Consider the following 27004-nt stretch of genomic DNA (forward strand, 5'->3'; position numbering starts at 1 on the left):
ACATAAATGTAAACTTTCATGGTAAGATAAACAAGGTTAATAAAACATTAGAGGGAATTAGAAACAGTTAAACATTGCCATATACTGAGCAAATTAAAATAAGAAATTGTAAAAATATAAAGGAAATAAAAAGAAATCCAGTCTGTTAATTAAGAATTAAAATAATACAAATCCAAGATAAAAGCAAGCCATGTAAAAGCTGCAAGGCAGAGAGCAGTTAGAGAGCAAGAAACAGCTTAGGTCAGATAAATCCCCATAAATGCAAGTGTTAGATCAAGGATAAATACATATCATAACAGAAAACGTGGAATGGACAGTGTTTGAGTGTGAAGATCGTGGCATCATGAGCCGATAGACTTGTGCAAGAGGAAAACCTGATAAAAAACAGCTAATGAAGAGCACAATATTTTAGTATAATCGAACAAATAACAGGCTACAGAAGAATGTGCAATGCATTACAATCCAAACACACACACACACACACACACGCGCACACACACACACACACACACACACACACGCGCGCGCACGCACACACACACACACACACACACACACACACACACACACACACACACACACACACACACACACACACACACACACACACACACACACACACTTAGTTAATCTTCAGTCTTCACCTATGTTAAGTAAATAGAACAATAACGGAGAAAAGATGAAGAAAACAAAGACAGTGCAAGAACAAGTATCCGGACAGATTTACAAAGGTGACAGTAAAGATGAAGCCAAGTAAAAAAAAAATCTAAGTATTGAATTATTGACTTGAGAAAAACATTAGCATAGAGTTAGAAGGTTGAGTTTATTAGTCAAATTGTCAAACGAGGAACACTGAATAATAGATTACAATTAAATGCAAATAACCATGCCAAAAAAAAATTTAATTTCATACAAAATTTACATAAAAACTGGATGGACTGAATATTAAAAAATGCAGGCCTATGAATAAAAATGAGTGAGCTGCTTAACTGAAACTAAATCAAATAAGACTATCTTTAGTGAAATCACATTACAAAAAAAAGGAAAAAAGGGTGTTTGAAGAAATAACAGTACGGTACTGGTAAGAGATCCTCTTCAAATTAATGAAGTTTGACTGCACAGAACAATATACAAATCCCAAACATTGCAAATTTACGTGCAAGGAGACAAAAATATTTGTGTATAAATAAATATAAAGAGAATGTAGTAAATAAATAACCCAAACCCCACACACGAAGTAAAATGAAAGTGACGTTTGGGTCCGTCCTGGATGCTTGACAAATCGCAACTGAGAAAGTGGAAACTTGTGTCAGTATAACCCCAATAGGGAAGCCGAGGTGAGAAAAAGTAACAATACAATCAACAATTTTACAAAGTAGTCATATCATACCCTTGATAGAGTAGGTTAACATGCACAATATTGAATGTAGAAACCCTCATGAAAATGGGCTTATTAGCAGAGTCGACCAAGAAAGAGAAAAGCAATTATCAGGACAAATGAGGGGACCTTTGACAAGCCGCTGGTTTCCTGTCCTCCTCGAGGCCACTAATGTGTTAGTGGCCCTCGGGTAAATTCAGGTTAGGAAACTTTAGTTTATACTAAAATTCGGACAGCTTATGAAGCTGAAACAAAAGGTAAATGGACAATTAAATTTCTCAATTTGATTTGATAATTCAATTTTTTAATTTAAATGTACCAGACAAAAAATTGGCAACCCATCCTCCTAAAATGATAGTATTGTACTTATAGCAAGCGTTTGGTCACACATACAAATATACACCTATATTCTGTTTGAGGGGGGGGGGAGGAAGCCAAGAATCTCTGAATAAACAAGCTACACCAAAACAGATACAGAACTGGAAAATGTGAAATACAAACATGATAGACTAGAATATTAAAAGATGGAACGGTGCTGTATAAAGACCTAACCAAAACAGCATTCCAAAGAAACCTAATTAACTTAAAGGTGTATATGAAAATTCTATAAACTAATAAAGTATTGGATATAATCATTTCGGCTGCATACAGTATGTATTATGCAAAACATTGCTCAGTTCTCGACTAGAATACAGGAAAAATACAAAAATTTGCTAAACAGGTGCTGGAAACCAATGGAAAAGAAGGAGAGAGTTTTGGAACAAAGAGAAGACATCTTAACTTACAAACCTCTCAGAAATTTAAACTGGTTTTAAATTAATGCAATAAAGTGAGAATAAATATATTTTGAAAAAGTAATAGTGTAACAGCAAAAGAATAAAAATGCAGAAAATACACTTTAAAATATCACTGAACCAACGAAAGACATGTTTAAGGCATTAAACAAATTCAGCGTATGTGGAATATATTTTTGTTTAGTGAACCAACATTATACCAGCAACAAATTATTAAAATGAAGTTCACTGAAATAAATACGAAAATATAGACACTATAAATAAATATTGATAAAATAAAGCTGTAGGATCAGACATCACTCTGGAACCTAGAAGAATGTGAGAAAGAACTTTGCTAACCACTTTTGGATTATTCAGGTTGTCATGTCAAGATGGGTAAATTAACAGCAAATGGCAAATTTTCAATTGTTTGCCAGAATATAAAAGGATAGTGAGAGGCCCTCTAAACAAAGGTCCTATCTACCTGACAAGTGCGTCTGTTAAAATACTTTAGAAACCAAGAAGAAAAAAGTAAGTGAAAAATCTGGAGGGAGAAATGTGTTACTAATCAAACAATTCTGTTATAGGTTGTGAAAATCTTGTACACTATGTCAAACTTAGTGAGCTTCCGCAACAGTATAAATTCAACAAAGTGGAAGAATAGGTGGCATTTCATGGACTTAAAAAAGCTTTTGAGAGTTCCCTATAATAGTAATAACATTTCAAACTACAAAATAAAGAAAGAATAAAAAGTGCGTTTAGTTATGCACTAAATTAGAGCATTAGAGAATTTTTAATCTGAAAAAAATTAAAATGATTAAGGAAAACTGTTACCACGCTGCAGTTACCAGTGGGGGTTCCACAAGGATTAGTACTGACCCCGGAAGTAACTAGTAGGGTTACCCGGCCAGCACGAGTACTGGTGCTGGCCGGGTAACTACTATTGTTAGTACCGGTACTAACAACAGTACCAGTACTAACAGTACCAGTACTAACAGTACCAGTACTAACAACAGTACCAGTACTGTTGCGACAAGTCACTACCCAAGCCTGCATGTAAACAACCAGGAGTCCACACTATATGAAGCTCAATACATCTGCAACAGGTCATATTTTATATATTTTAAATTTAAAAATAGAAACCGATAATTAATGCAGCTCAGATAAGGTGATGTGAGTGAGCAGATGGTGCAGTTTTCACTTTAGTTCTAGTAAAATATCCATTACAGAGGTGCTCCGTGTGGAATGATGAGGTAATCCCATCCTGTACAATATGCTGTCAACAATCCACACACACAAGTGAGGGCCGAGAGGAAGTTACTTACCCTCAACAGACACTTCAACATCCTCCACAGAACCGGTGACGTTGGAGATGGTAAAGAACGAGGTCTTCCCTACAGCTGTGGCTGCTAGCGACTGTCCACTCACTACAATGCGGTTGGGGTCTGCCTGCACCTGCAGATTTTAAAAAGGGAAATTGTAAATGCTAATGAATGAGCTCGCCAAAGGTGCTACAGCATGATATCTTCAATTACATCTAACATAACAAAGGCTCGAATTCCCGTAGTTATATAAACTTCAGCAAGCAATGTACTATATTTTACTAAAAAAATGTAGTAATATATATACAGTTTCACACGTTATAGGGAAGTAGTGTGAATTTGACATTGAAAAAAAAAACTTTGCCGAATTAACAGGTTGCACGAAAGAGTATTAAACATTAGCTTAGAACCACCAGCTTGTGGTGGTTCATCACAAGGGTGATTATCAGATTCATCACAACACATGCCGAGATGACGACGGCTTCCTTTTCTCGCACGAGTAACCGAACCTCAAACTGAATATATGTGGACGGAATTCCTAGCTTGACACGTCTATGTCCAAAATACTAGCAGACAATTAAGGTTCCCTAAGTCCTCTTAAAGAAAATATATCAACATGCTTCTCGTGTGTTTTAGGGATTTACAACTACATATCCTTTGATTTTCAAAATGATCACAGATAATATTTATAATAATTTATATACATATTCCTGCACAAAGACATACATATCTGCACTTCCAGAGGCCACTAACCTTGGCTACAAACGGAGAGCCTTGGACTGGCTCTTTGTTGAAGGAGATGTTGATAGAATGGTCAATGGCTTCCAGAGGCACAAAAGACACCGCGAACCTTGAATAAAGATACAGAAAATTAAACATGGCCACTCCAAAGTCCCTCAACATTAGCACTGGGATAGATATTACTTATTATTTTTAGACAGAGTGAGGTTCCCGCTGCTGGTTACAAGTATTTTAGGCAACACCGACTTAAAAATCTCTTGACATGTAGCTTGCATCCTATTAAAAGCAAAAGTAAAATTGTCAAGATGTGGAAAACAGGCATATCTGAAAATGAGGCAACAAATCTACAAATAATTTGAAAAGCATATTTGTAACTAACTAAATTTCCTCTCTGGCTTCCTCCAGTAATCTAGGAAACGTCTTCCAGCCAACCCGAAAAACATGAAATAAGAACATCACACCAACTGAGGTGATGAAGTTAAATGAGCAAAGTTTTTTGTGATAGTGGATAGATAATTCAATATCGCTATATAATTATATATATCACTATATGATATACATGATAATTGTGGTGTTCACAATTCACTAGATGAACTATCCACTAGTATTAAGACTATCTTCCTAGTAGTTCATTAGTTGACCGTCACAATATAAATACAGAGTAACCACAGTTTTGTATTGTGCCCTTTATCAGTGCTCAACAGTTACCGCCAACAGCCATAATGCTTAAAATTCATCTTGAGCTCCGGGAAAGATGAAACAGTCACTACTAACCAAACAGGTGTGGAAGTGTTAGAGGTGGGGAAACCTACCTGGCTGAACCCTGAGGGTGAACCTGTGTGGGTATATTCCTGCCAGCTGCACTGATACTGATCTCCAAGTTGCCCTCGCCAGCCTCTGATGCGTCCACTGTAATCCACATTGTATATTAAGAAAAATACACCAATATTATTTAACAATATAAACATGTAAAAGCATAAAATGGTTGCAAATTGCTAGAATATGCTTACTCATGGCATCTTTACCAGACCAGGAATAACCTAGACGTGTCCTCACCTACAAACTGAAGGCTCTTGCCGATTGCACCTCTAGGCAGGTGGGAAACGCCCACCTTAGAGGCATCGTACACTTTACAGGTGAAGGGGGTGCCGGAGACGGCGGACTCGTTGTAGTTAACGATGATTGTGTGGGCACCCACCTCCACTGGCTTGAACTCTGCTATGAACCCTGCTCGCACGCTGCCAGACACACGCACTGGCAGCGTGGTATGGCTGGGTGCTGCACAGGACAAGAGAGAATTAGAGACTGACACACATATGTTGGAAGTAAATAATTATCAAAAGAAGGCGCTACGCCAGGGAGACTATGTTATTCTATGTTGGGAAGGCTGCCAATATTCTTGATAACATTAAAACAAGGTAAAACTTTTTAACGTGAGATTTAGAAGTTACTAAAGAGAGCCATCAAGAGTATGTACTTACTCTTGACAGTGACGGTGAGCTCGGCGGAGCCGCCGCCGTCCACAGAGATGTTGAAGGCTGCAGGCTGGCCGACGGGGATGAGCTCGAGGTGTCGCAGCGTGAGACTGACCCGCGAGGTGTCGGCCACACGACACTCAAACGGACACCCGCGAACTGTCTCCCCGTTGAACTGTTACAAACATATTTACACTTATGTTATGTCCTTTATTATTATTATCCCAGTCCCATCCTAGTTACAGTTACTATGTTACATTGGACATGTTTGTTCTCGTGTCATGTTTATTGAACAAGAGTTTAGGTAACAGTGTGTCCACATGAAACACTTACAAAGCTTAGATTTTTTAAAGTTTTATTAACTACAAATATTGGGACTTGCAAGAGTCACAATATGACTCAGACTTGCGTGACTCAGCCTGTATATCGTGACGAGTTGTGACCGTGGTTTAATATAGTTTATATATAATATTCATGTCATTCCTGTCATCCTGTCATTCATACCCTCATCGTACTTAAGTCAAATATCATAGTGTTCATAATCTCTGCAGTCACACTCACGGTGGCTTCTGTGCTGTGAGGAGCTCGTCTTCTCCAACAGGCTCCACAAGAGCTGGAGCTGCTGCTAACGTTCAGTTGTTGCACTAAAGGCTGACAAGAGTTCATCTAGAGCCAAACACCGTCTTAGGCTTGTCCTTGCGTGGTGTTTATAGACACAGTAGTCTTTTAACTTCCGAGGGGGAGGGGAATGAAGTGTATTACACTCTCCTACATCCAGAGTTGTAATTATTGTTGGTTTGGCTGCAGTTACTAGCGTAACTGTACTTTATCAAAGATGGGTTTATGTAAGTTTTTATTTACCTGCCCGAAACGCTACGCGTACTAGTGGCTGTACAAGAATGTAACAACTCTTGTATATATCTCAAAAAAAAAAAAGTATATATAAACTTAGTATAAACTCTTAGCTCAAGTCGAACAACATTGGTAACAAAGTCTGATGGACTTGTTCGACGAAACATAAGTATGCACATCCTCTTATAAGTTAGTGTGTCGATAAATGGATTGACCGGTGCCTCTGGTCTATGAAATTTAGTTGGAGTTCTTTGTATATTATTGTCCTCTGGTGTGCTTACCTGACAGTGTTTATCCAACAGTAACCAAGAGAAAGTGAGGTCTAGTTCTTCATGCCCAGCCATCTCGCCTTGTACCAAGTGTGTTTTGTTTTACCTTTCCTGGCGTTTGAATGCTTTGTCGTATCTGACAAAGTTATGGAAGGCGGTGACTTCCACCACTATCTTTTTTTCCTTCAGTGTATTCCACTTGTCGTCCACCTATACAGCTTCAACTTACATCCTCTTCCAATACTTTCCCTTAATTAAAGAGAGGCTTATCTATTCCCTTAATTTATTGTGTGTAATGATCATATCTCCTCTGTTCTTTCTTCTAGGGTTGTGATATTTAGTTCTCGTAACCCACTATAGTAGCCAAGTCGACCTGAACTCTGACACTAATCTTGTTGCAAACACTTCCACATTACTGAGTTTAGTTTTGTGATTCACTAGTATGTATTCCGGTATCGGCCTCACACAGGCTGTATAGACTGTATTAAAAGTATCCTTATTTACATTTTTAAATTTAGTAGTTTTAATGATTGGCAGCTTCCCATATGCTGCCCATGTTACCATGTTTATATGTGGCTCTGGTGCGACTGTTGGAACTATATCCAGTCCCAAATTTCTCAGATTCTTGCAATTGCCTTACTTATGATGTAATTGCTCTGATCTCTAATCTCACTTTCCAATTTTCATTACCTTACACTTATTGGAACCGATCTATAACAACTCTGTCTGCCTACTGTTGAAGTTTAGCAAGCGCAGTTGCATATGGGAGACATTTACAATTAACTGTCAAGTCTGATGTCGGTGTGATGAATGTATGAGAATACAGACGGTAGGAAGTAACTGTGCTTGGAGGGTGGAAGAACAATACAGATGGGCCGTGATCACTACAAAGGATTAGTATCAGGGAGTGACCACATGTCGCAAAAGTTAGTACTAGTTAGACGAAGATATCAAAAATAAGGGAATCTACCTATCATGAATATTTTTTAAATTATGACAAGAGAAAGAAGCGGGCGAACCTTGATGTCAATGGTGTGGATCTTGGCAGTGTCGGGGGTGAAGGAGACCAGGCAGCGGCCGCCGCCCAGCACCTGAACATGGTTGGGCACCTCGCCGTCATTGATGCTGATCTCTAGCTGACCCTCGCCCGCCTGCGACGCGTCCACTGTATGGCAACATTAACTCTTTTACCGCTAGGCTATAGCTCAAATTTTTAATTCCAAGTTCCGGTACAGAATACAATTTTCAATCCGCTAAAATAAAATATTATATACAAAACATTATTGAATATCTACGTCAAGTTACGAAATGTCAGTGAAGGCGGAAGCCAGTAAGAAGGAGCTGACCTCTGAACTGGCAGGGTTGCCCCACCACGCCGTTGGGCACGTCGGACACCCGGATGAGTCCCGCGTCGTATGCCTTAGCGATGAAGGGCGAACCCTGCACCTTCTGCCCGGCCACAGCCACGTCTACCACATACGACCCCACTTCCGTTGTCACGAACGCTACGCGATACACATTCTCGCCGCTCTCCGTCAGCTGGTAAGATACCGGACGCTTGGCCGGGCCTGCTCACGGGGGAATAACGAACAACAAATTAACAAAATACTAAACATTATTGATAAATTTACAACTAGTACACTAGTAACATTTTCATTTGTAAATCGCTTGTCTTTAACAGATATTAAGTGGAAGACTTACTGACTATGTGGACCTGAATGTCCTCCTTGGAGACGTTGGCAGCCGAGATGTCAAAGGCTGAGAGTTGTCCAGCAGGGAAGTGTTTGATGGTGTCCCCGAGCACCGCCACGCGCGCCCCGCCGCCCTCCATCACCTCCACGCTCCACGGCGACCCTGCAACACTTACAATTATACCACTCTCTTCTTAACAACAAAAAATAATAATTGTAATAATACTAGCAGTAGTTTGCCTAGTGATGATAACAGTGGTAGTTGAGAAATAACAGTAGCAGTAGTAATGACAGTAGTCGCAATGTTTACCAACATAAAGCGACACATTATAGAAGACAGGAGACAATAAATAACTTGAAGTAACAAATCGATGAGCCACAGATCAGCACCTTACACGTTCCTCAACCCGTTAAAAGATCATGAGAATTATAGATAGGCTTGTTGGCCGCCATACAAGGCGGCGGCTACCACATTCCAACCTTTCCGCCTCCGCCCACAGGAGCGGTATAGTGTCCGTAATAAACTATTTAAAATATAAATTACACTCCCAGACTCTTCTGGGAGTTTCGGGCATCTTCTGATGCCCGAAACGCTTTGCGTAATAGTGGCTTTAGGCATTGTATGTACTAGCTCTACCTATAAGTCAACCAATCTTTGTAAAAATTTCTTGTATGTATGTACCTTACCTAAATAAACATTTATTTTATTTATTATTTATTCTCCACCACGAGGGCGTGAACGGGCGACCATGCTGCTATCACACCAGGCGTGGTGCTGCTATCACACCAGGCGTGGTGTTGCCATCTGCTCATACCCGGGGGAATATGGCACATCACCTCAAAACTCAGCAGTTGGCTAAAAACCTTAGTAACTTTAGTTAATACCTAACTTTATGGTATCTTTGCAATAGTTACAGATACAATATATATATCGCGATCGATTGAAAGGTAACAGGATTTTCAGTATAATCAAATTTGTGTAAATGAAACAATTTTAGCCTAACATTTTAAAAGCACTACGATCTCCTTCTGTGGTTCAAAAATCTCCGAACTGTATGTTTGACAAATCTTTCACCCTGTCCATGGAGGACAGAAGAAAATGTATATATGCTAGTTAACATTGTAAATGTGTAGCCACGTCTGTGGTAGAAAATAATAATAAAAACAAAGTACTAACTAAACATGTAACCCCCTAAATATGTGCTGACGTTCCACATATTTCTAAACTCAAGAGTCGTATTAATGCTAGTGTAGGCTGCACAATTATGTTAAAAAAAATTACAAGATATCACACAAAAGATCAAACTTTAACATTAAGCAAATATTGTTGTTAAGGAAGTATAATTAGGACACGTTTCCTGGAATACAAGCAGACTTATTTAGTTCGGCTTCTGCTGTTGTATAGTTAGCTTACAATTTCCAGCGAGAATATTGGCATTTACAGGTGCATTCCGTCACGAAATTTCTCCGTCGACGGTTCCCACCATTACAAAGTTCCATTACATGTTAGAGCGGCAAGTGTAATCGTTTCCCTCAAGTTTGGGGGAAAAGCATGAAAGTTCAGAGAGGATGCAAAAAGCAGATTACTATGTCATTGTAGTTAATAATAGATATCATTTTGTGAGACTATCTTCTCTTATTGAGGTTATCTTGAGATGATTTCGGGGCTTAGCGTCCCCGCGGCCCGGTCCTCGACCAGGTCTCCTTTTTGTTACCCACTCCCCAGGAACCAGCCCGTAGCAGCTGTCTAACTCCCAGGTACCTATTTACTGCTAGGTGACAGGGATATCAGGGTGAAAGAAACTGCCCATTTGTTTCCACTTCCACCGGGGATCGAACCCGGAACCTCAGGACTACGAATCCCGAGCGCTGTCCACTCAGCTGTCAGGCCCCAGATAACATCACGATAACAATGTCGACATACAGGTAGTTATAGTCTTAAGAATACACTATTATTGTATTTTGGTTTATATATTTGTTGCATGATAACCTCTCGCTCCCCTCAGACCCCCCTAGCCTAGTAAGGAGAATTCACATGAACAAATCCACAAGGGCCGTGACGAGGATTCGAACCTACGTCCGAGAGCATCCCAGACGCTGCCTTAATCGACTGCGCTACGACATGGTATAACAATTGCAACCAGAAATTCTACCGAATTTATTTTATGCATGCATTTGATGCATCACGCTATTGTGATTTCTGTGGGTAGAGAATTCACACTTATGCTTGCTGGTGTTTTTCGATTGTATTTAACGGTTTCACCCTGACGATTGTATTTAACGGTTTCACCCTGACGATTGTATTTAACGGTTTCACCCTGACGATTGTATTTAACGGTTTCACCCTGACGATTGTATTTAACGGTTTCACCCTGACGATTGTATTTAACGGTTTCACCCTGACGATTGTATTTAACGGTTTCACCCTGAACAATACCGTTCGGATTCTCTGCTCTCTATGTGCAGCCCATTTATCCGAGTTGACCAATACATATTACACACCTGCAAGCAGGTGTGTAATATGTCGTGACGCCAACCGTGTAGTAATGGTTTGGTTTGTTTTATGAAAGAGGTAGATACTCTTCTCACGTTGTCGTCTACCAGAAGGCCAGCCTGCTGGGGGGGAGGGGATTTTTTTGTTATTAAATAATATACAATATTAAGGTCATATTTACATCAATTTACAAGGAGGGGGGTGAATACATTATATAGAGTTTATCTAATTCTCAGTAAACCAATTTTTCATATCACATAGCATGAGCCGTAAACCCCAAATGTTTTTTTTTTTTTTCTTTATTAAATAATATACAATATAAAGATGGTGGGAATAAACCATATTGGAGTGAGGCAGTTTATATCCTCCGCAAATGGACCAATTTCCATGGCCACACTCGTACTGTAGCTACAAAAGAAATTAGTTGATAGCACTTTGAGGATCAACTATTTTGGCTTAAATGTAGTCTTAATGAATTCAAAACTCAGTGCTTTAATATTATTGACGGCGTGTAAATTCAACAACGTTCCCACCGGCTAGTCATAAAAAACTTAAGTTGACAAATGCACAGCCAAACATGGACGGATATAGCTTCCTGTCTCATTCAGCTTTGTGGTGGTTGAGACCCATGAACGACCTCACTTCTACTCTGGGTCCCTGAACTTTGAGTAAACAACTGGCTGACGCGAGGACCTGCTCCATAAAAAAGAATGAATGTAATGTATGGGAGATCACGTGGGAGGGGGAAGGTAAGGCACATGGGAGGGAGCAAGGACGGTATGTAGGAGGATAGAGGGAGAGCATGTGGGGTGGGAGGATAGGGGGAGAGCATGTGGGGTGGGAGGATAGAGGGAGAGCATGTGGGGTGGGAGGATAGAGGGAGAGCATGTGGGACGGGGGTTGAAGGGGAGAGCATGTAAGAAGAAGAGACCAACTTAGCACACCAAGTGGAGGAAAGGGCGAGAGGCTAGCAGGCGGCGGCTCCATCTAGTAGCCCTGGCCATCAGTAAGTGGCAGGGGTTGAACTAATCTCCTAGGACCTAGGCCATGTTAAGCACGCTGGCAGCCCACAACAGGAAAGTGTTGCACAGTATGGTGCTCCTATGGTACCGAGCACGTCTCTACCCCAATATGGTGAGGCACGTATGCCATGGATGGTGTAGGGGGGCAGGGATGTGGTGGGTGGTGTAGGGGGGCAGGGGTGTGGTGGGTGGTGTAGGGGGGCAGGGGTGTGGTGGGTGGTGTAGGGGGGCAGGGGTGTGGTGGGTGGTGCCAGAGAATATTATGTACATGAAGACGGTTATGTTTTGTTGCAGGATACACGCCCAGAATACTGAGAAGCAGGTGCGCTGCTGACGTAACTCCCTGAGCGAGTTACACACATGTGATGTGGGTCACTAAAGGTTCTCATTTCAACCATCTCCCAAATTACATAAGCCAATTTCTATTGTGAGAGAGAGATAATGAAGAGTGAGGTCAGGGCAGTGAGTCATGGTGGTGGGGCAGCATGACCTAGTAAGGATACTTGTTCCCCCCCCCCCCCCCCCGACGACACACCACCACCTCACCAGGCCCAGCCAATCCTCCCCACCACCACCTGCACGGCGGCGCTGCACCTCCAATCTCCTCACCTCACAATCTTCCCCCAGCCTGGCCACTCCCTCACCACACCCTTGTCTTTGGTGTGTCACGAGCCTCACACTTGCCTTGGTAACGTCACGGAGATCAGGGGTCGTTGCCACGCCTCACTACCATGTGACCCCAAAATAGAAAGTTGCTCATACAATGTGGACAATATCACAATGGCAGAAACATTGCACAAAACCACTTTCATGGACAAAACATATGGCTGGTGTTCTGGTGGGTATTTACCTAACAGTACGCACGACCGAACGTCACCTCTTGGAACCCGCATTTCTTCCTGTCTAGATGTCTAAGATGTGGTAGTAACTCCCGACTACTTTATTTTTATATTTGATTTTAAAACTGAGTGTGGAGGTAGCAGCCTCTTGCTATTTCTTCTTTAGTCCGTTCCACTTCCTTATTGCTCGTACACTAAACAGGTGTTTCCTTAAGCATAGTGTCAGACTTTAGGTATATATTCTGATAATGGGCACTGTTAGCACCTGCCTTTTTCGTTCAGGCTTTCCTTTACTCAACTTTTAAACTAGCTAGTTTTTGCTCACATCTCCAATAGCTTCTCTAACTTGTTTTCCAATAATTGTTCACATGTCCCCGCTCCATGTGGCAATTCCAGCCAGTTTCCTCTCTGCTTCTACACCCCCCCCCCCACCTGACACTATTCCTCGGGCTGTACCTCCGTGACTCTCGAGTTATAGAATTGTTCTCACACGTTAGCCATCTTCCTCTTAATAAAGTTGTTTCTTTTGTTCTAGCTCTTCCTCCCGTGTTTGCACGAGGTGGTTCTTAGCATCCATTTACTGAATTATAAACTGGTTATGTAACTGAATAAAATGTTATTTGTTAGGCTTCTAAGGCAAGAACTCAGACTATTACAGAACACAATAAAATGGTCATAGGCCTAGTCTGGAATGCACTCAAGACTGTTCCAGAGAAGCGCAACCTGGTCATAATTTCCCGTTCCAAATGCCCCACACAATATTATACCTTAACACTCAAAATAATCACAGGAATCCAGCTCAGGCAATTTTGACTTCAACAGTTAGCCGACATGCCTGTGGCAGGGTAGGTTAACAGGTTGCTTATCATCTGACACAAGTCAGAGCGGTTATCTGTAAATTCCAAGGCATTTCCTCAAGACTATTGATGCTTTCTAACATTGATGTGATTCCTCTTTTATTGAGGCTGTCTTTGTCCACCCTGTATATTCTCCTTAGTATCTTTTATGTTGTGATCATATAACCTCAGCTTGTTATATCCTATTAGGGGTTGTGAGATCTAGTGCTTAACTCTGAAGTCTACATGCGATGAGTCACAATAACGTGGCTGAAGTATGTTGGCCAGACCACACACTAGAAAGTGAAGGGACGACGACGTTTCGGTCCGTCCTGGATCATTGTCAAGTCGATTGAGAATAGCTCCGATACCAACCTTGTTGATACTATGCAGTGCCTAACTGCATAGTCGAACTGAAAGAGCAGGATGGGAGGTTCAGAAGGAGAGTGGACTTCAGGAGTGTGAGAGAGGGTTCCTTCAGGTAGGGGCAGCAGGAGAGGGCATTGGGGACACCGGATACCCAGGTTACCCAGCACTTCTACAGTGTAGGAGTAGAGAGCAAGTGTCATGCACGAGAGGTGGTAGAGGCTACTAGCTCCATCCATAATTTATACATTAGTTATGATAATGAACACTAATGTAAGAAACTATTGCAACAGGCAACCAGCCTCTGAAAGGCGCAGGAGCTAATGCTTGCCCTGAAATAACCGAGAGGCGAGTGCATTCGAGCGCACAAAATATTCCTCATTAATATTCTGCCTTCGATACTTCCGATACAAAAATCATAAAATATATATATATTGCATCTTGAATTAACACCTTTTTAATAATAAATTAATTATATTTAAACAAAATATAAGCGATTATTGATCTTTGTTGCACACATCATGCAAATTTAAGAAAAACAAAACCGCAGTTACTTGAAATTAGTGATCTGTACACGTGTAAAGGGAACATTGAGGTGAACATGCACACGACCTGACCTCTGAGCAACTTCTTATACGAGACGCGAGGCTGGCAGCACTCCCCTTCCCCCCCCAGAGGCACGTGACCCCCTGGTACAATGGTGTGGGGGTCACTCGCCCCCCCCCCCACCCACCTGTCACCTGGCTGCTCCCACACTACACTAGGTGGTGGGGTGACTCACCTCTACCCTCCCACCCCCGGTCCTGTCCCCTGGTCGCTCCCAGAGGTCTCCCACACCACGCCGGACCATCCCCCACACACACGGCACACACAAGTCTCCTGCTTTATTTCACCCATTACACAGCGCGTCCTCCATCGCCCCAGCTAACATACGCACCAGTCATCCAGTCACCAAGCAAACCCATCACACCACATTTGCTACCGGTGCGTGCGTGTGTGTAAATAAAAGCACTTCCGGTGTTTTGAACACCAATCTTGAGCATCCCTCACGTGTATTCTAGGAGCCGTAAGATAGCTGAGAGGATGTGTGCGCGCACCAGAGTGCAGTACCTTGACCCGAGGTCAGTGAGAGCCACAGAGCAGACCCGACTAAGATCCTGTTTGAGGTGCACACATGCCTCAGTCTCCCCCGCACCTCTCTTGCTGCAACAGCCAGGACATGCAGGTCTGTGGCAGGCTGGGGGAAGGAGGGAGGGAGGGCGGTGGGGGACAAATGGAAGGGCGCGGAGATGGGAGAGGGACGAATAGTGGGGGGGGGGGGTCATCTTGAGGTTATCTTGAGATGATTTCGTGGCTTTAGTGTCCCCGCGGCCCGGTCCTCGACCAGGCCTCCACCCCCAGGAAGCAGCCCGTGACAGCTGACTAACTCCCAGGTACCTATTTTACTGCTAGGTAACAGGGGCATAGGGTGAAAGAAACTCTGCCCATTGTTTCTCGCCGGCGCCTGGGATCGAACCCGGGACCACAGGATCACATGTCCAGCGTGCTGTCCGCTCGGCCGACCGGCTCCCTCCGACCGACCGGGATGGGAGATGGAAGCGGGGAAGGTACAGAGAGAGAGGCTAGAAGACTGAGGCAGAGCGCAGATTGCCATGCAAGACCATCGCCTGGCCTTCTAGGGAGTGGTGTGGGCAGCGAGCATGGGTGGAGAGCATGACCAGGGCGAGGAGGCTGGGCCGCAGCAGCAGCTGGAGGAGGCCAATAAAACATCGATCATCAACTAGCGACAGGTCTAGCCTAACGGTCCGGGCGTTACCCACAGCGGGCACAAGGTGACATTAGTGAGCGCCGTAGATAAATATCAGCAAAAAAGTTAAGGACCAGCCGAGGCCAGTGCTGACCTTCAAGAGCCCTCCCGCTAACACACGCAAGGATCCTCCCCTCCTCCCCCTCACACTAACACACTCACAATGAAAAAAGAAACTCTTCTCTCACGCTAATGAATGACTTAATCAGCGTGGGAGTTTCCACGTGTAGAAAGAGTGTCATTAGCAAATACAGGGGGTCAGGGAGGGTCACTGGCGAGCCGGATACAGCCAGACCCGGACCGTTACCCATCCAGCAGGATACTCCATTCCAGGAATGTTCTCACTGGCACCAGCAGGTTGGCCAGGACTGTCGTGGGGTGACAGCAGGGTGGATGAAGAGCATCAGTGTGACCAGTAACCAAGGGTTTAGAAGTACACCTGTCACAGGAATCTCCTACAGGTAGTCGGGAAGAGCACCTCCCTCCCCCTCTTCACCCACCGCAGACACCAGTGGGGGTTACCTCGGGGGGTTCCACCAGACTTGCGTTAACCCCCCCCCCCCCCCCTTCCCCCAAACAGCCAGCCACCGCCCAAACCTTTTTTGATAAACTATAATTAATATATGTAAAAATCTTAATTATTTGAAGATTGCATAAGGTGTTGGTCAACACTGGGAAGGACCCTGCAGGATCTACCGTCATCGCCCTAAGTTGACTTGCCACGGTGGAAGAATGCTGATGGTGGGGCTCCAGGACTTGCTTGGGCACGCCCCCACCAGTGGTCGTGCTCCTCCACTACACCACACCCCCACCAGTGGTCGTGCTCCCCCACCCACCACACCCCCACCAGTGGTCGTGCTCCTCCACCACACCACACCCCCACCAGTGGTCGTGCTCCCCCACCCACCACACCCCCACCAGTGGTCGTGCTCCTCCACCACACTACACCCCCACCAGTGGTCGTGCTCCCCACCACACTACACCCCCACCAGTGTTGCTGAAGGCCCAGCCTCGGTCTCTCGATCTGCCACAATCTAACCATAAACGTACGAACCCAAGCAACCCACTTAACCTACCGTTGTACAGACGAGGACGACACAATGTAAACCGCTATTTGTATAGTACAGCCGTGAATCACCAGCTCACAATTACACTCCTGGTTTACGAAGTTTACAGCACAGTGTACGTGGGGGCGAGCACAGTGTTGCTCCATTTGTAAATATCTCAATTGGGTAAACTACGAAAACAATTCGTAAACAATTTAGTGTGAAAAAGCACCAAGATTTGAAAAAATGTAAATTGAGATAAAGATGCATCAGGGTTTCGTAATAACACAGGAATGCCATCACCAAGGAACATGACTGAAGAATTAACTAAAACAATTTCATCGAGACTACAATCTTATACATAAAAACATAGGGATATAGGAAACTGTAAGGTTTTTGAATTATGTCAGCCAGTTCCCTATTTACTACCACCCAAATTCATTCATTCCTTAGTATGAATTAATTCATAAGAATGAATGAAATACTACAACAATGCAAGTATATTTTGGTAGCAGTCTTTCTTGTATGCATATATTATTGAACATGACAAAGGGCAACATCAATGATTCTAATTCTAACACAGTGCACAGTATTAGTATTAAAAAAATGATTCTAATGCAAATCTTCATTTTTCTTAACTTGAGAAGTTAAACAATTAATTCTGCAAAGTTCATTTTATAATATTTGACACGACACTAAGAGATGTGTTTCGGTATCCCACTTCTGACATCGTTTTAAGGGAGCCGGTCGGCCGAGATGACAGCACGCTGGACTTGTGATCCTGTGGTCCTGGGGTCGATCCCGGGCGCCGGCGAGACAATGGGCAGAGTTTCTTTCACCCTATGCCCCTGTTACCTAGCAGTAAAATAGGTACCTGGGTGTTAGTCAGCTGTCACGGGCTGCTTCCTGGGGGTGGAGGCCTGGTCGAGGACCGGGCCGCGGGGACACTAAAAAAAGCCCCGCAATCATCTCAAGATACCCCTGGTTAACACTATGGAAAGGCAGAGTTCGTATGAGTACAAGTGATTGGTGTTTGAAGAAGATTAAGCTACCCAAGAGGTGGCACGGGCATGAATAGCCCGTAAAATGTTAAAATTGTTGTTCTTTAGCTACTTAAAACGAAAAGTTCCAAGTAGCACGGGCTATGGCGAGCCCGTAAAGGTTACATACAAGGTTTATTGTTGTTGGTTTATATTTAGCTACTCAGAACGAAGTGTCCATGTAGCACGGGCTATGGTGAGCCCGTAATACATACAAGTTTTGTGCTCACAGATATATAGCTAGGGATGAAGTGAAGGGGAAGCACCTCACTTCAGGGCTAATAGGCCCAATGCAGCATACTTATGGAAAAGTCATGGAAAATATGTTTCCATGATTACCGAGGCAGTCACACAAGTTACAGCCCCGCTCCTATGCCAGCTAAGTCCACTACGGGCTCACCATAGCCCGTGCTACTTGGAACTGGTTCCGAGTAGCTGAATCTATAACAACTGAGGCAGTATATTGTACGTTTCGTCGTGTCCTCTAATGGCAGTGTAATTTGGATTTGGCTTTATTTGCTTGATGTACAATGTCTCCCCAGTGTCCAGCTTTCTACTGTCATTGTATTTGTTCATTATTTTGCTGTTATTTGTCAGGAGAATTCGGTCTATCTTGAACATTCCATGGCTGGCATTAAGTGTATTAGTGCAATGATCTATGAGGGGATGATCCTATCAAATTTCTCTAGACGAATCCAATGTGAAACCCTTTTTTTTTTTTAGTCCGAATTTATAGCAAGCAAAAATATTGCATTCGACTCCTGTCTAGTTTAATATTTATGTTGCCCCAAGTATTTAGCACGCACTTTTCCTGTCTGACTGATGTAAAAATATCCATAATCCTTGCAAGGGACAATATAGACAGTGTCCTTTGTGCGAGGAAGGAGAATTCTTGTTAAAAGAAAGAGTTCATAAGAGTTAAAGAGTTCACAATGTTGCTGTTCGTAAAAACAAGATAGATAAATATTCCAGTCGTCTAATAACTCTTCCATTCTATTGACAATTGTGTGTGTTCAATATTATCTTGAACACACACAATTGTTATCTTGAACACACAATATTAGCATCACAACAGCAATGCTGTTGTGATGCCATAGCCTCATGAAGCTACACGCCCTCCCCCCCACCCTCCCACCTCGGCGACGCCACACCCCGCTGGCGGGAAAGAGTGAAGCAAGACCTACCACCATAATCATTACGTTAAGGCAATCTTCAACCCTAAAATCGTGTATGCCCGAGCATGTAGGTGCGTGTCCGTACATGTAACTAACTCCGTGTACGCGCATACGTACGTGGCCGTGTATGGAAGTATGACCGTTTGCAAGACTTCACCAGAAAGTCATTTAAACATGGACATTATTATTCTCGTTATTTACAGACTACTTTTGTTCAGAAGATTGTATAGCTGTCTTGTGTTGCTTCATCAATAAATGGGCAAAACGTGCGTTCTGGCTACTAGGTACAACATATAATAAATAAATAAATTTTATATATATATATATATATATATATATATATATATATATATATATATATATATATATATATATATATATATATATATATATATATATATATATATATATATATATATATATATATATATATATATATATATATATAATCTGGAACACTGGCCATAATATATAATTCATTGCTTATTCGTTTATATTTATTAATTCCTTTAACAAAAAACACCATTTTCTACCTAAGGAAAACGAAGGTTTTGCTTTAGCTAAATGAGTCATTTCAAATGACTCAAAACTTGAGTTCTTTATACACAGACCAGCGATTGTTTAACTTCTGAAGCTAGAAGGGCGTTTCTGGGGAAGAAGGTAGGAAGAATGCAGCTTTGTATAGCTGCTATCGTCTCAAAAGTAGGCTCTGTACTCCGTGCAGGACTATTACAGCAGCGGCCAGCTGGCTGGCTGGCTGGCAGAGGCGCGGCCACCTTTGTACTTGCTGGGAAGCCCTTCACCGTCGTGTGACTCACAGAAGCTTGAAGGGATATACCGTAAGTGTTTGCTCGAGTCAATCATTTGTCAACCTCCTCCTCCCTCCCTCACCCATTGACCCCACTCACTAACTCACCCACCCACCCTTTCCTATGCTTTCGAAACAGATAATAAAGAGAGGGTGTGTGTGTGTATCAATAATCAGATCGTACTGTCCTCACACGGAGTCCATTATATCTAGCGGTCGACCCCAAAGATGCATTCGTCAATTTTAACATGCTGTTCATTCAAAATCGGAATTTTCACAGGTATAAATTATTATTATTATATATTAACATTGTGCATATTTAGGCATTGGTTAGGTGTTTAGGTTCTGTTGGCGATTATTTGTATTTGTAGTACGTGGGTGAAGCATTTACAGCATTGTGGTTTGAACAAAATTCGTCAGTGACGCACTTGTTCCGGAAGTGTTCGAACGAAATCAGTTGAAAGTCGTGTGTAAACCGTTTTTCATTTATAAACAGGGGGTTTGGCGGGTGCATAGAATCACTTTTATGTCTGTTTGGAGGGCAGACTGACCACGTACTTCAAATACAAATAATCGCCAACAGAATCTAAACACCTGACCTATCCCACGCCTAATACATAGATTTTCCATGTATATTAATATTAATTTCTGAGAACAAACCAATTTTTAATACACATTATGTTAAAATTGATGAATGCGTCTGGGGAGGATCGCCGCTGCTTTAAACAGCCTTGTGTGAGGCCGGGTTGGAAGTATGAAGATTGACATACAGAACCAAGAGGATTTTTTAACAATATAAACCTCAAGCAATTATGAACAGGATACAAGTAATTAATATTGCAGTGATATGCATTGTCCTAGACATGACGGGAGACGATCATGGTCACAATAGACGAACGAGTCGAGTATTTACGAAACGTGAATAAAATTACATTTTAATTCTAAGGAAGTCGACTAGAATACAATTGATGGTAAGTGGGAAGATGATTGTTAAAGCAGGATGTCGTAAGGGATGGCACAAGAGCGCTGGTTTACATCACTGTATTGTAAACCAGTAGTGTGCGGAGGGGAGAAGGGGCGGGTATTCACACACACACACACACACACACACACACACACACACACACACTGGAGTCAGGGAATGTTACACACATGGCAGCTAACGTGAGGCAAGAGGGGGAGGGGGGAAGATGGAAGAGATGCGGTACAGAGGAGGGATTATGTTGTCAAAGACATTGTTACCAGTGAAAGCGTTTTCCGGGATCTTAAAATATAACAATATTGTCGAGGATAAGTTCAAAGAAATAAGCGAGACGAGTGTAGCTACACAGTATTGTGTAGGTTATATAAACACGGCGAAAGTATGACGATTCCAGATACAACTGGAAAATACTTGAGGCAGTAATCGCCGGTTAAGACGCAAAAAGGTAAGAACTGGCTGATATGGAGGAGTCAAACAAGTGTATCAACTTATGTTTAACGTCTGAAGTGCACACGCAATAACTAGAAGCAAATCTGTACAAGTTACGAATGAGGAAAGGCGGGTGGAAGAACTTTTAGATAATATTACAGGAAATGTGATGTTTTAACAGGCGGGTTAAACCACAGGTAACTAACCGTCTTTGTGGTTGGGTGTATGATGGAAACTGGAGAGAAAGCGGCCGAAATGTACTCATAAGTAATTATTATATTTGGGTCAGATTTTACAAGTGAAGACACAACCTCCGGAGACAGATTAATATGATGAATAACATATAATGAATATAAAAGACTTTAATTGCTGAAAGAATTAAACAGAACTAAATCCCTGAAACCTAACAAAGTATCACTGTGTGCTGTTGAAGGAATGTAAAGTAGATTTTGCTAAATTATTAGCAATCTATTCTTAAAGCCAATAACATTACCAATAGTCCAAATGGATAGCAAATATTGTTCCTGAATACCAACAAAGACGTCAAGATAGTCCACCAAAATCCAATATCCTCACCTAGTTCAGTTTGAAAAATGTTAATTATATATAGTCTTTAATGGAGCCTTTTTAAGATATTGGGCGCAGGACAGTTTGAGTATGGAAGTAGACCACCACAAAACGTCCACCTGTACGACAAACTAATTTAAACAAACTTAGATTTTACGAAATCTCTAGATATTACATCCTATAATATTTAAGGCAGGTTAAAATGATTGGAGAGCCGGATGGATGTATTAGAGAGTATGTAAATGTCACAGTGATGAGATCACGGGCTATGCGCCGCCAATCATAGTGGAGCGCCTCCAGGATATGTCTAGGAATCTCTGTAGGTATTTTTTTTAGTTCGATTACCTATATTAGCACGTTCGCTGACGATACAAAATGAATGGAGTAGATTAGAGAGACACGGGAGACTGAGGCACTGCCCAAGGACCCTGATAACCTAGGAGCTTTGCCAGGAAGGGCTGACGATAACATGAGATGTTATGGAAGTCAACGCTGAGCCCCTATGGACGAGATAACCAGCATCTCACTTTACACACACACACACACACACACACACACACGGATAACAGCGTGAGAATGTTTGGAAATATTCAAACACATGTTCTGGCTTTCAGTAGACAAATGAGACTGTCAAACAAGTTTTTGCAAAATTTGTCAATTCAGAGTCATGCATGGAGATATGCTTCAAGCACTTTCAAGACCCTCTTCGTGAAATTCCTATTTCAAGAGACGTGTAGACAGGAAGTTATTAATACTAAACTATGCCACTACAAAGCTGCCGGCAGCTTTGGTAAGGGCAGAGTATGGGACCTACCTTGGTTTGGATGATACTAACTATTGGGTTTTGAAATTGAAATAAGTTTATTGAGGTAAAATACACACAAAGGGATGATGTAGCTCAAGCTATTCTCACCCCGTTCAGTACATCGTGTTAATACATACATAGACACACATCACAAACAATAAACATATTGCCAAACATTCTGAGAGATAAACATATACATTTCCTAACTATTGGGTTAATTACTCGGAAATGACAATTATGAAACACGGGTGAAACCATATCAAATAAACGAGGAGATATTAAAAATTCTATAAGCGAGAAATACATGGGATGTAATAATAATCCAAGCTCTGTATAACATGTTTAAGCAAATGAATAAATCCACAAGGGCCGTGATGAGGGTTCGAATCTACATCCACGATGATCCCAGACGCACCTTAGTCGATTGCGCCACGACATGGTCTAAAGAATTGCAACCAAGAGTGCTGTGTGTATGCTTAATCAAATCAAGTTCTAGGAACATTGAGAAAATAAAATACAACCCAACAGGATAGAATAACTTGGCTATTACTACAATTCATTTAATCTACAATTAAGTGAATTGTAGTGAATTAAGTGATTACTACAATTCATTTAATCTAATGTCTTAAGTTAATGTGAAGATTGTAAGTGAGAAGGTGAGAGAGTGGGGAAGTGTGGTGTCCTTGGGGAAGGGGGGGGGAAGCCTAGCACTATCTTGCCGCTGCGGTTACAAGTGGTATTGAATAAAGATTAAGGAATTTAAACCTCAATGTTACTAGAAAACAGAAGGATCTTGGGAGATATGTTTACCATATACAAAATTCTCAGGAGAATTGATGGAACATAATGGCAACCTCGGAATGGGTGGCACACGAACATTGGTGCAAAGGTGGAAACTAAGTACCCAAATGAGCCATATAGAAGTTTGAAATAATTTATTCAATGTCATTAGTGAACAAATATAATGCGCCAATAAGTGAAGGAGGTAGAGGCAGACTCTACACTAGACTTCAAATATTGCTATGATAGAGCCCAACAGGCTCTGGGAAAACTGTCACCTGTTGAATGAACGTAGAGAGGCTGGGCCAAAGTGCTGAAGTTCAATCTCTCGCAAGCAACAATTAGAAGAGTACCTGGCATGCATGGTAAGTACACGCTCTAACATCTATACTGCTATCTCGGGTAAAACTGAAAGCAGTAATGCAGAGATGAGTAGCACTAAAGCGCTAAACACGAATACAGATGGAATGACTAACAAAGGTGTTGAGCTACAAGACAGGGCGACAAGAACACCAACAGCAGCAGCGGTGGTAATATTAGCGTCAACAAGGTCCCGCCTCCACTCCCCATTGTACACCAAACATCGCCACTGTCAACACAAGCCGCCCAAGGTGTGGAAAGTAGTGCTGGAGTATTGGCCCGCGGCAGGTGGGGAGCCCGGCAGGTGGGGAGCCCGGCAGGTGGGGAGCCCGGCAGGTGGGGAGCCCGGCAGGTGGGGAGCCCGGCAGGTGATGGACGACACATGCTGCTGACGCGTTGTTGTTGTTTTAGATTTAGCTACTCAGAACGAAATGTCCATGTAGCACGGGCTATGGTGAGCCCGTAATTGAGTTCGGTTATTCACGATAACCTTGTTACTGTGATATTTGGGTCAACGTTTTTAGATGGAGGTGGGGATTCCTCCTTTTTCCCCTGTTTCTTTTTGGCTTCTGTTTTAGTGCCCTGATTTTAGCTTTGTTTATTAACATTATCTTCATGGAGGATGTAGAATGCCATCAGCGTGCCACACTTTGCTCTCCAATTCACCTACGTCCCTGCGTAAGTTTTTCTGATGTCTTACGTCTTATGTATAATAACAAGAACGGCTATTTTACAAAATAATTGTCAGAAAAATATAAAATCTTGGTTTTTATATACTATATGATATAATGATAAATTTATGTAGAGGAAAAACGATAACTGACAAGTCGCACAGACGTCTGCTGAACTTGTATACGTTAATATGGCGCACTCTAAGGGTTAAGACTTACCAGACAATAGCCAGGCATAAAGCGAGTGCGTGGATGCATTAAGTGGCAAGAGTGCGTGACCGACAGCGTGTACACGCGCGTGCATAACCACCCCACTATGTAGCAACTCACAATAGCGTGCGGGTGGCGGCATATCTTATCTTCTATGACTTTCGCTAACCTTTGTTTTACCAAATGTTTTAGCGGCAGTCCTGGTTTTTATTAATACAATTGACCCTTGAAGTAGGGAATATGTCCGAGAGAGGAGAGAGAGAGAGAGAAACTGCAAGGAAGGCACCAGGGAGGAGAGGCAAATACTGAGCACACACACACACACAGGCAGCTGCAACACGGCCCAAGACACTCCCCTTCATACGTCGGAGAAGCCGTAGCAAGCCACCGCCGCCACCACTTAAACCGACACACCACCCCCACCAACAACCCTCTCCCCCACCCTCTCCCTCTCTCCCTTCCTCCCTCACTCAACAATCGCTACGCCCACGGGGGGGGGGGGGAGACTCTAGGTCACGCTCGCCCACCAACTTTCCACACAATATTTTTGTACCGCCAATGTAAACAAGGAACGGCACACCAGTGTCCAGGAGATTAGTGTGGTCCGTATATACAGAAATTGTGGCAATGGTGTAAGTGTACGTAGTGTGGGAGGTTGTGGTGGTGGTGGTGGGTGTGTGGGGGGGGGGAGATGGTTGTTGGTTTAGAAGCGAGTGAGGGCGTGCGGGGAGTGAGAGAGAGAGAGCATGACAGAGGGAGCGAGACTACAGCAGTAAGGAGGATTATTACAAACTTCCTGACACAGTACCATCTTGGCTCAAGCCCAGCAAACCCCCTCCTCCCCCCCCCCCCCACCCTCCCCTCAAAGCCACCACCAGAGACCCCTCAATGCCACACTGTCAATACAAGCCAGGATTACCGACTCGCACTTAATACTGAACATAAACAACACGCTTAATACTGTAGTTAACATACAAGACGGCCATCCTAACTGTTTAAGACGGGTCAATAATTGGGTCAAGACCAAGGTGAAGTGGCCTCCTCCCTGCTCGCCTCTGGTCTGGTGCCCTCAACACGCCTCAGTTATGTCAGGCAACACATGCAGGGGAAGGACAAGAGTGACACTGATGTGGCAACTCTGCTCGCTTAGGACGAGTGAATGAACTCCAGGCAGGTGGCAGACGTTGCCACGAGCACACGCACTCTTAGTCCTTCACCAGGGGTCGTGGGACCGGCCGCCATCAACAGGTCATGAGAGACAGCAAGAGAGACAGAGACAGCTCATATAATTATCCCAGAGTCATGGACATCCAACTTGCACGAGTAATTAACCCCAGTGTTCGCCCTATCATTTTCATAACAATTATACTCCGTGTAAGGAATTTGCAGATGTGTGTGAATCAATTAGCGTGAGCCATGAGCCGTGAGTGTGAAGAGCTCGGCTGCGTCTGGTGAACGCGTTCTCTCTCTCTCTCTCTCTCCAACACCGGAACACATTGTTAACTGTACGGGGGCCATGCCTCGGCTCTTCCTCCATACCTTAAACCCTTCATCTTACCTCCTCGTCTTACCTCTCCTCACCACCTCTCACCTTCACCCTCACCATCACCATCACCACCCTTCACAACCCATCAACTCGTCCTCTCACAAATGAGGTCGCTTTTCGCTCGTATGCGCTACGGCCAAAAATGACAGCAAATTCAAAATGGAAAAATAATTCAAAATAAATTTGGGAATTATTTTTCTCCAAAACAGCAAGTTAAGGGTCCTCTGGAAGGTTAGGAGGACAGGAAGTTCTCCTAAGGTCTGAAAAAACGTCATGAAAACCGTTAATTGAAAGTTTCCTTCCCTAACCTAACAGCCTCAGCCAGAGGACCCAAAACAGAAAACGGGACATTACGTCACTTTTCATGAGCCGATTTCATTTTAAACTACGTTTTTTTTAGCCTGAGTGCGAATACGAGCGAAAAGCGATGTAATTTGTAATTAGACGAGTTGCAAAAAATATAAATACTTATTATACAGAATTTCTGTACTGTTACGAACATGTCGAGAATCATTATCGTTTCCCAGTGTGTGAGGCTCAGTACTCTGGACCCGTGGTGGTCACCCCCTCTACCTGACCACCATAACCTTAGCCCGCGACATGCGGTAAACATTAACACGTGACAGTATTAACAATGTTCACTAGAAGAGTGCACAATACACCTGTGAGTAAGGAGCCAACACCACACACACACACCTGAAGTCACACCCCCGAGGTTAC

At 42.8% G+C, this 27004-nt stretch overlaps 1 protein-coding gene across 2 annotated transcripts in view; it reads right to left on the reverse strand.

Annotated features, from left to right (window-relative positions):
• The window catches only part of LOC138372731 (filamin-C-like), a 62404-nt gene that overhangs the window by 19666 nt on the left and 15734 nt on the right, over window positions 1–27004 (reverse strand). For both annotated transcript variants that reach the window (XM_069338325.1, XM_069338326.1), the window contains 8 exons: window positions 8512–8664; window positions 8157–8378; window positions 7830–7975; window positions 5696–5864; window positions 5271–5492; window positions 5027–5123; window positions 4227–4323; window positions 3477–3606 (listed from right to left, as the gene is read on the reverse strand). In XM_069338325.1, coding sequence (XP_069194426.1) covers window positions 3477–3606; window positions 4227–4323; window positions 5027–5123; window positions 5271–5492; window positions 5696–5864; window positions 7830–7975; window positions 8157–8378; window positions 8512–8664 — 1236 coding nt within the window. The remainder of the gene's footprint in view (window positions 1–3476; window positions 3607–4226; window positions 4324–5026; window positions 5124–5270; window positions 5493–5695; window positions 5865–7829; window positions 7976–8156; window positions 8379–8511; window positions 8665–27004) is intronic.

The sequence above is a fragment of the Procambarus clarkii genome, chromosome 39 (assembly GCF_040958095.1).
Source record: "Procambarus clarkii isolate CNS0578487 chromosome 39, FALCON_Pclarkii_2.0, whole genome shotgun sequence".
Lineage (NCBI taxonomy): Eukaryota > Metazoa > Arthropoda > Malacostraca > Decapoda > Cambaridae > Procambarus > Procambarus clarkii.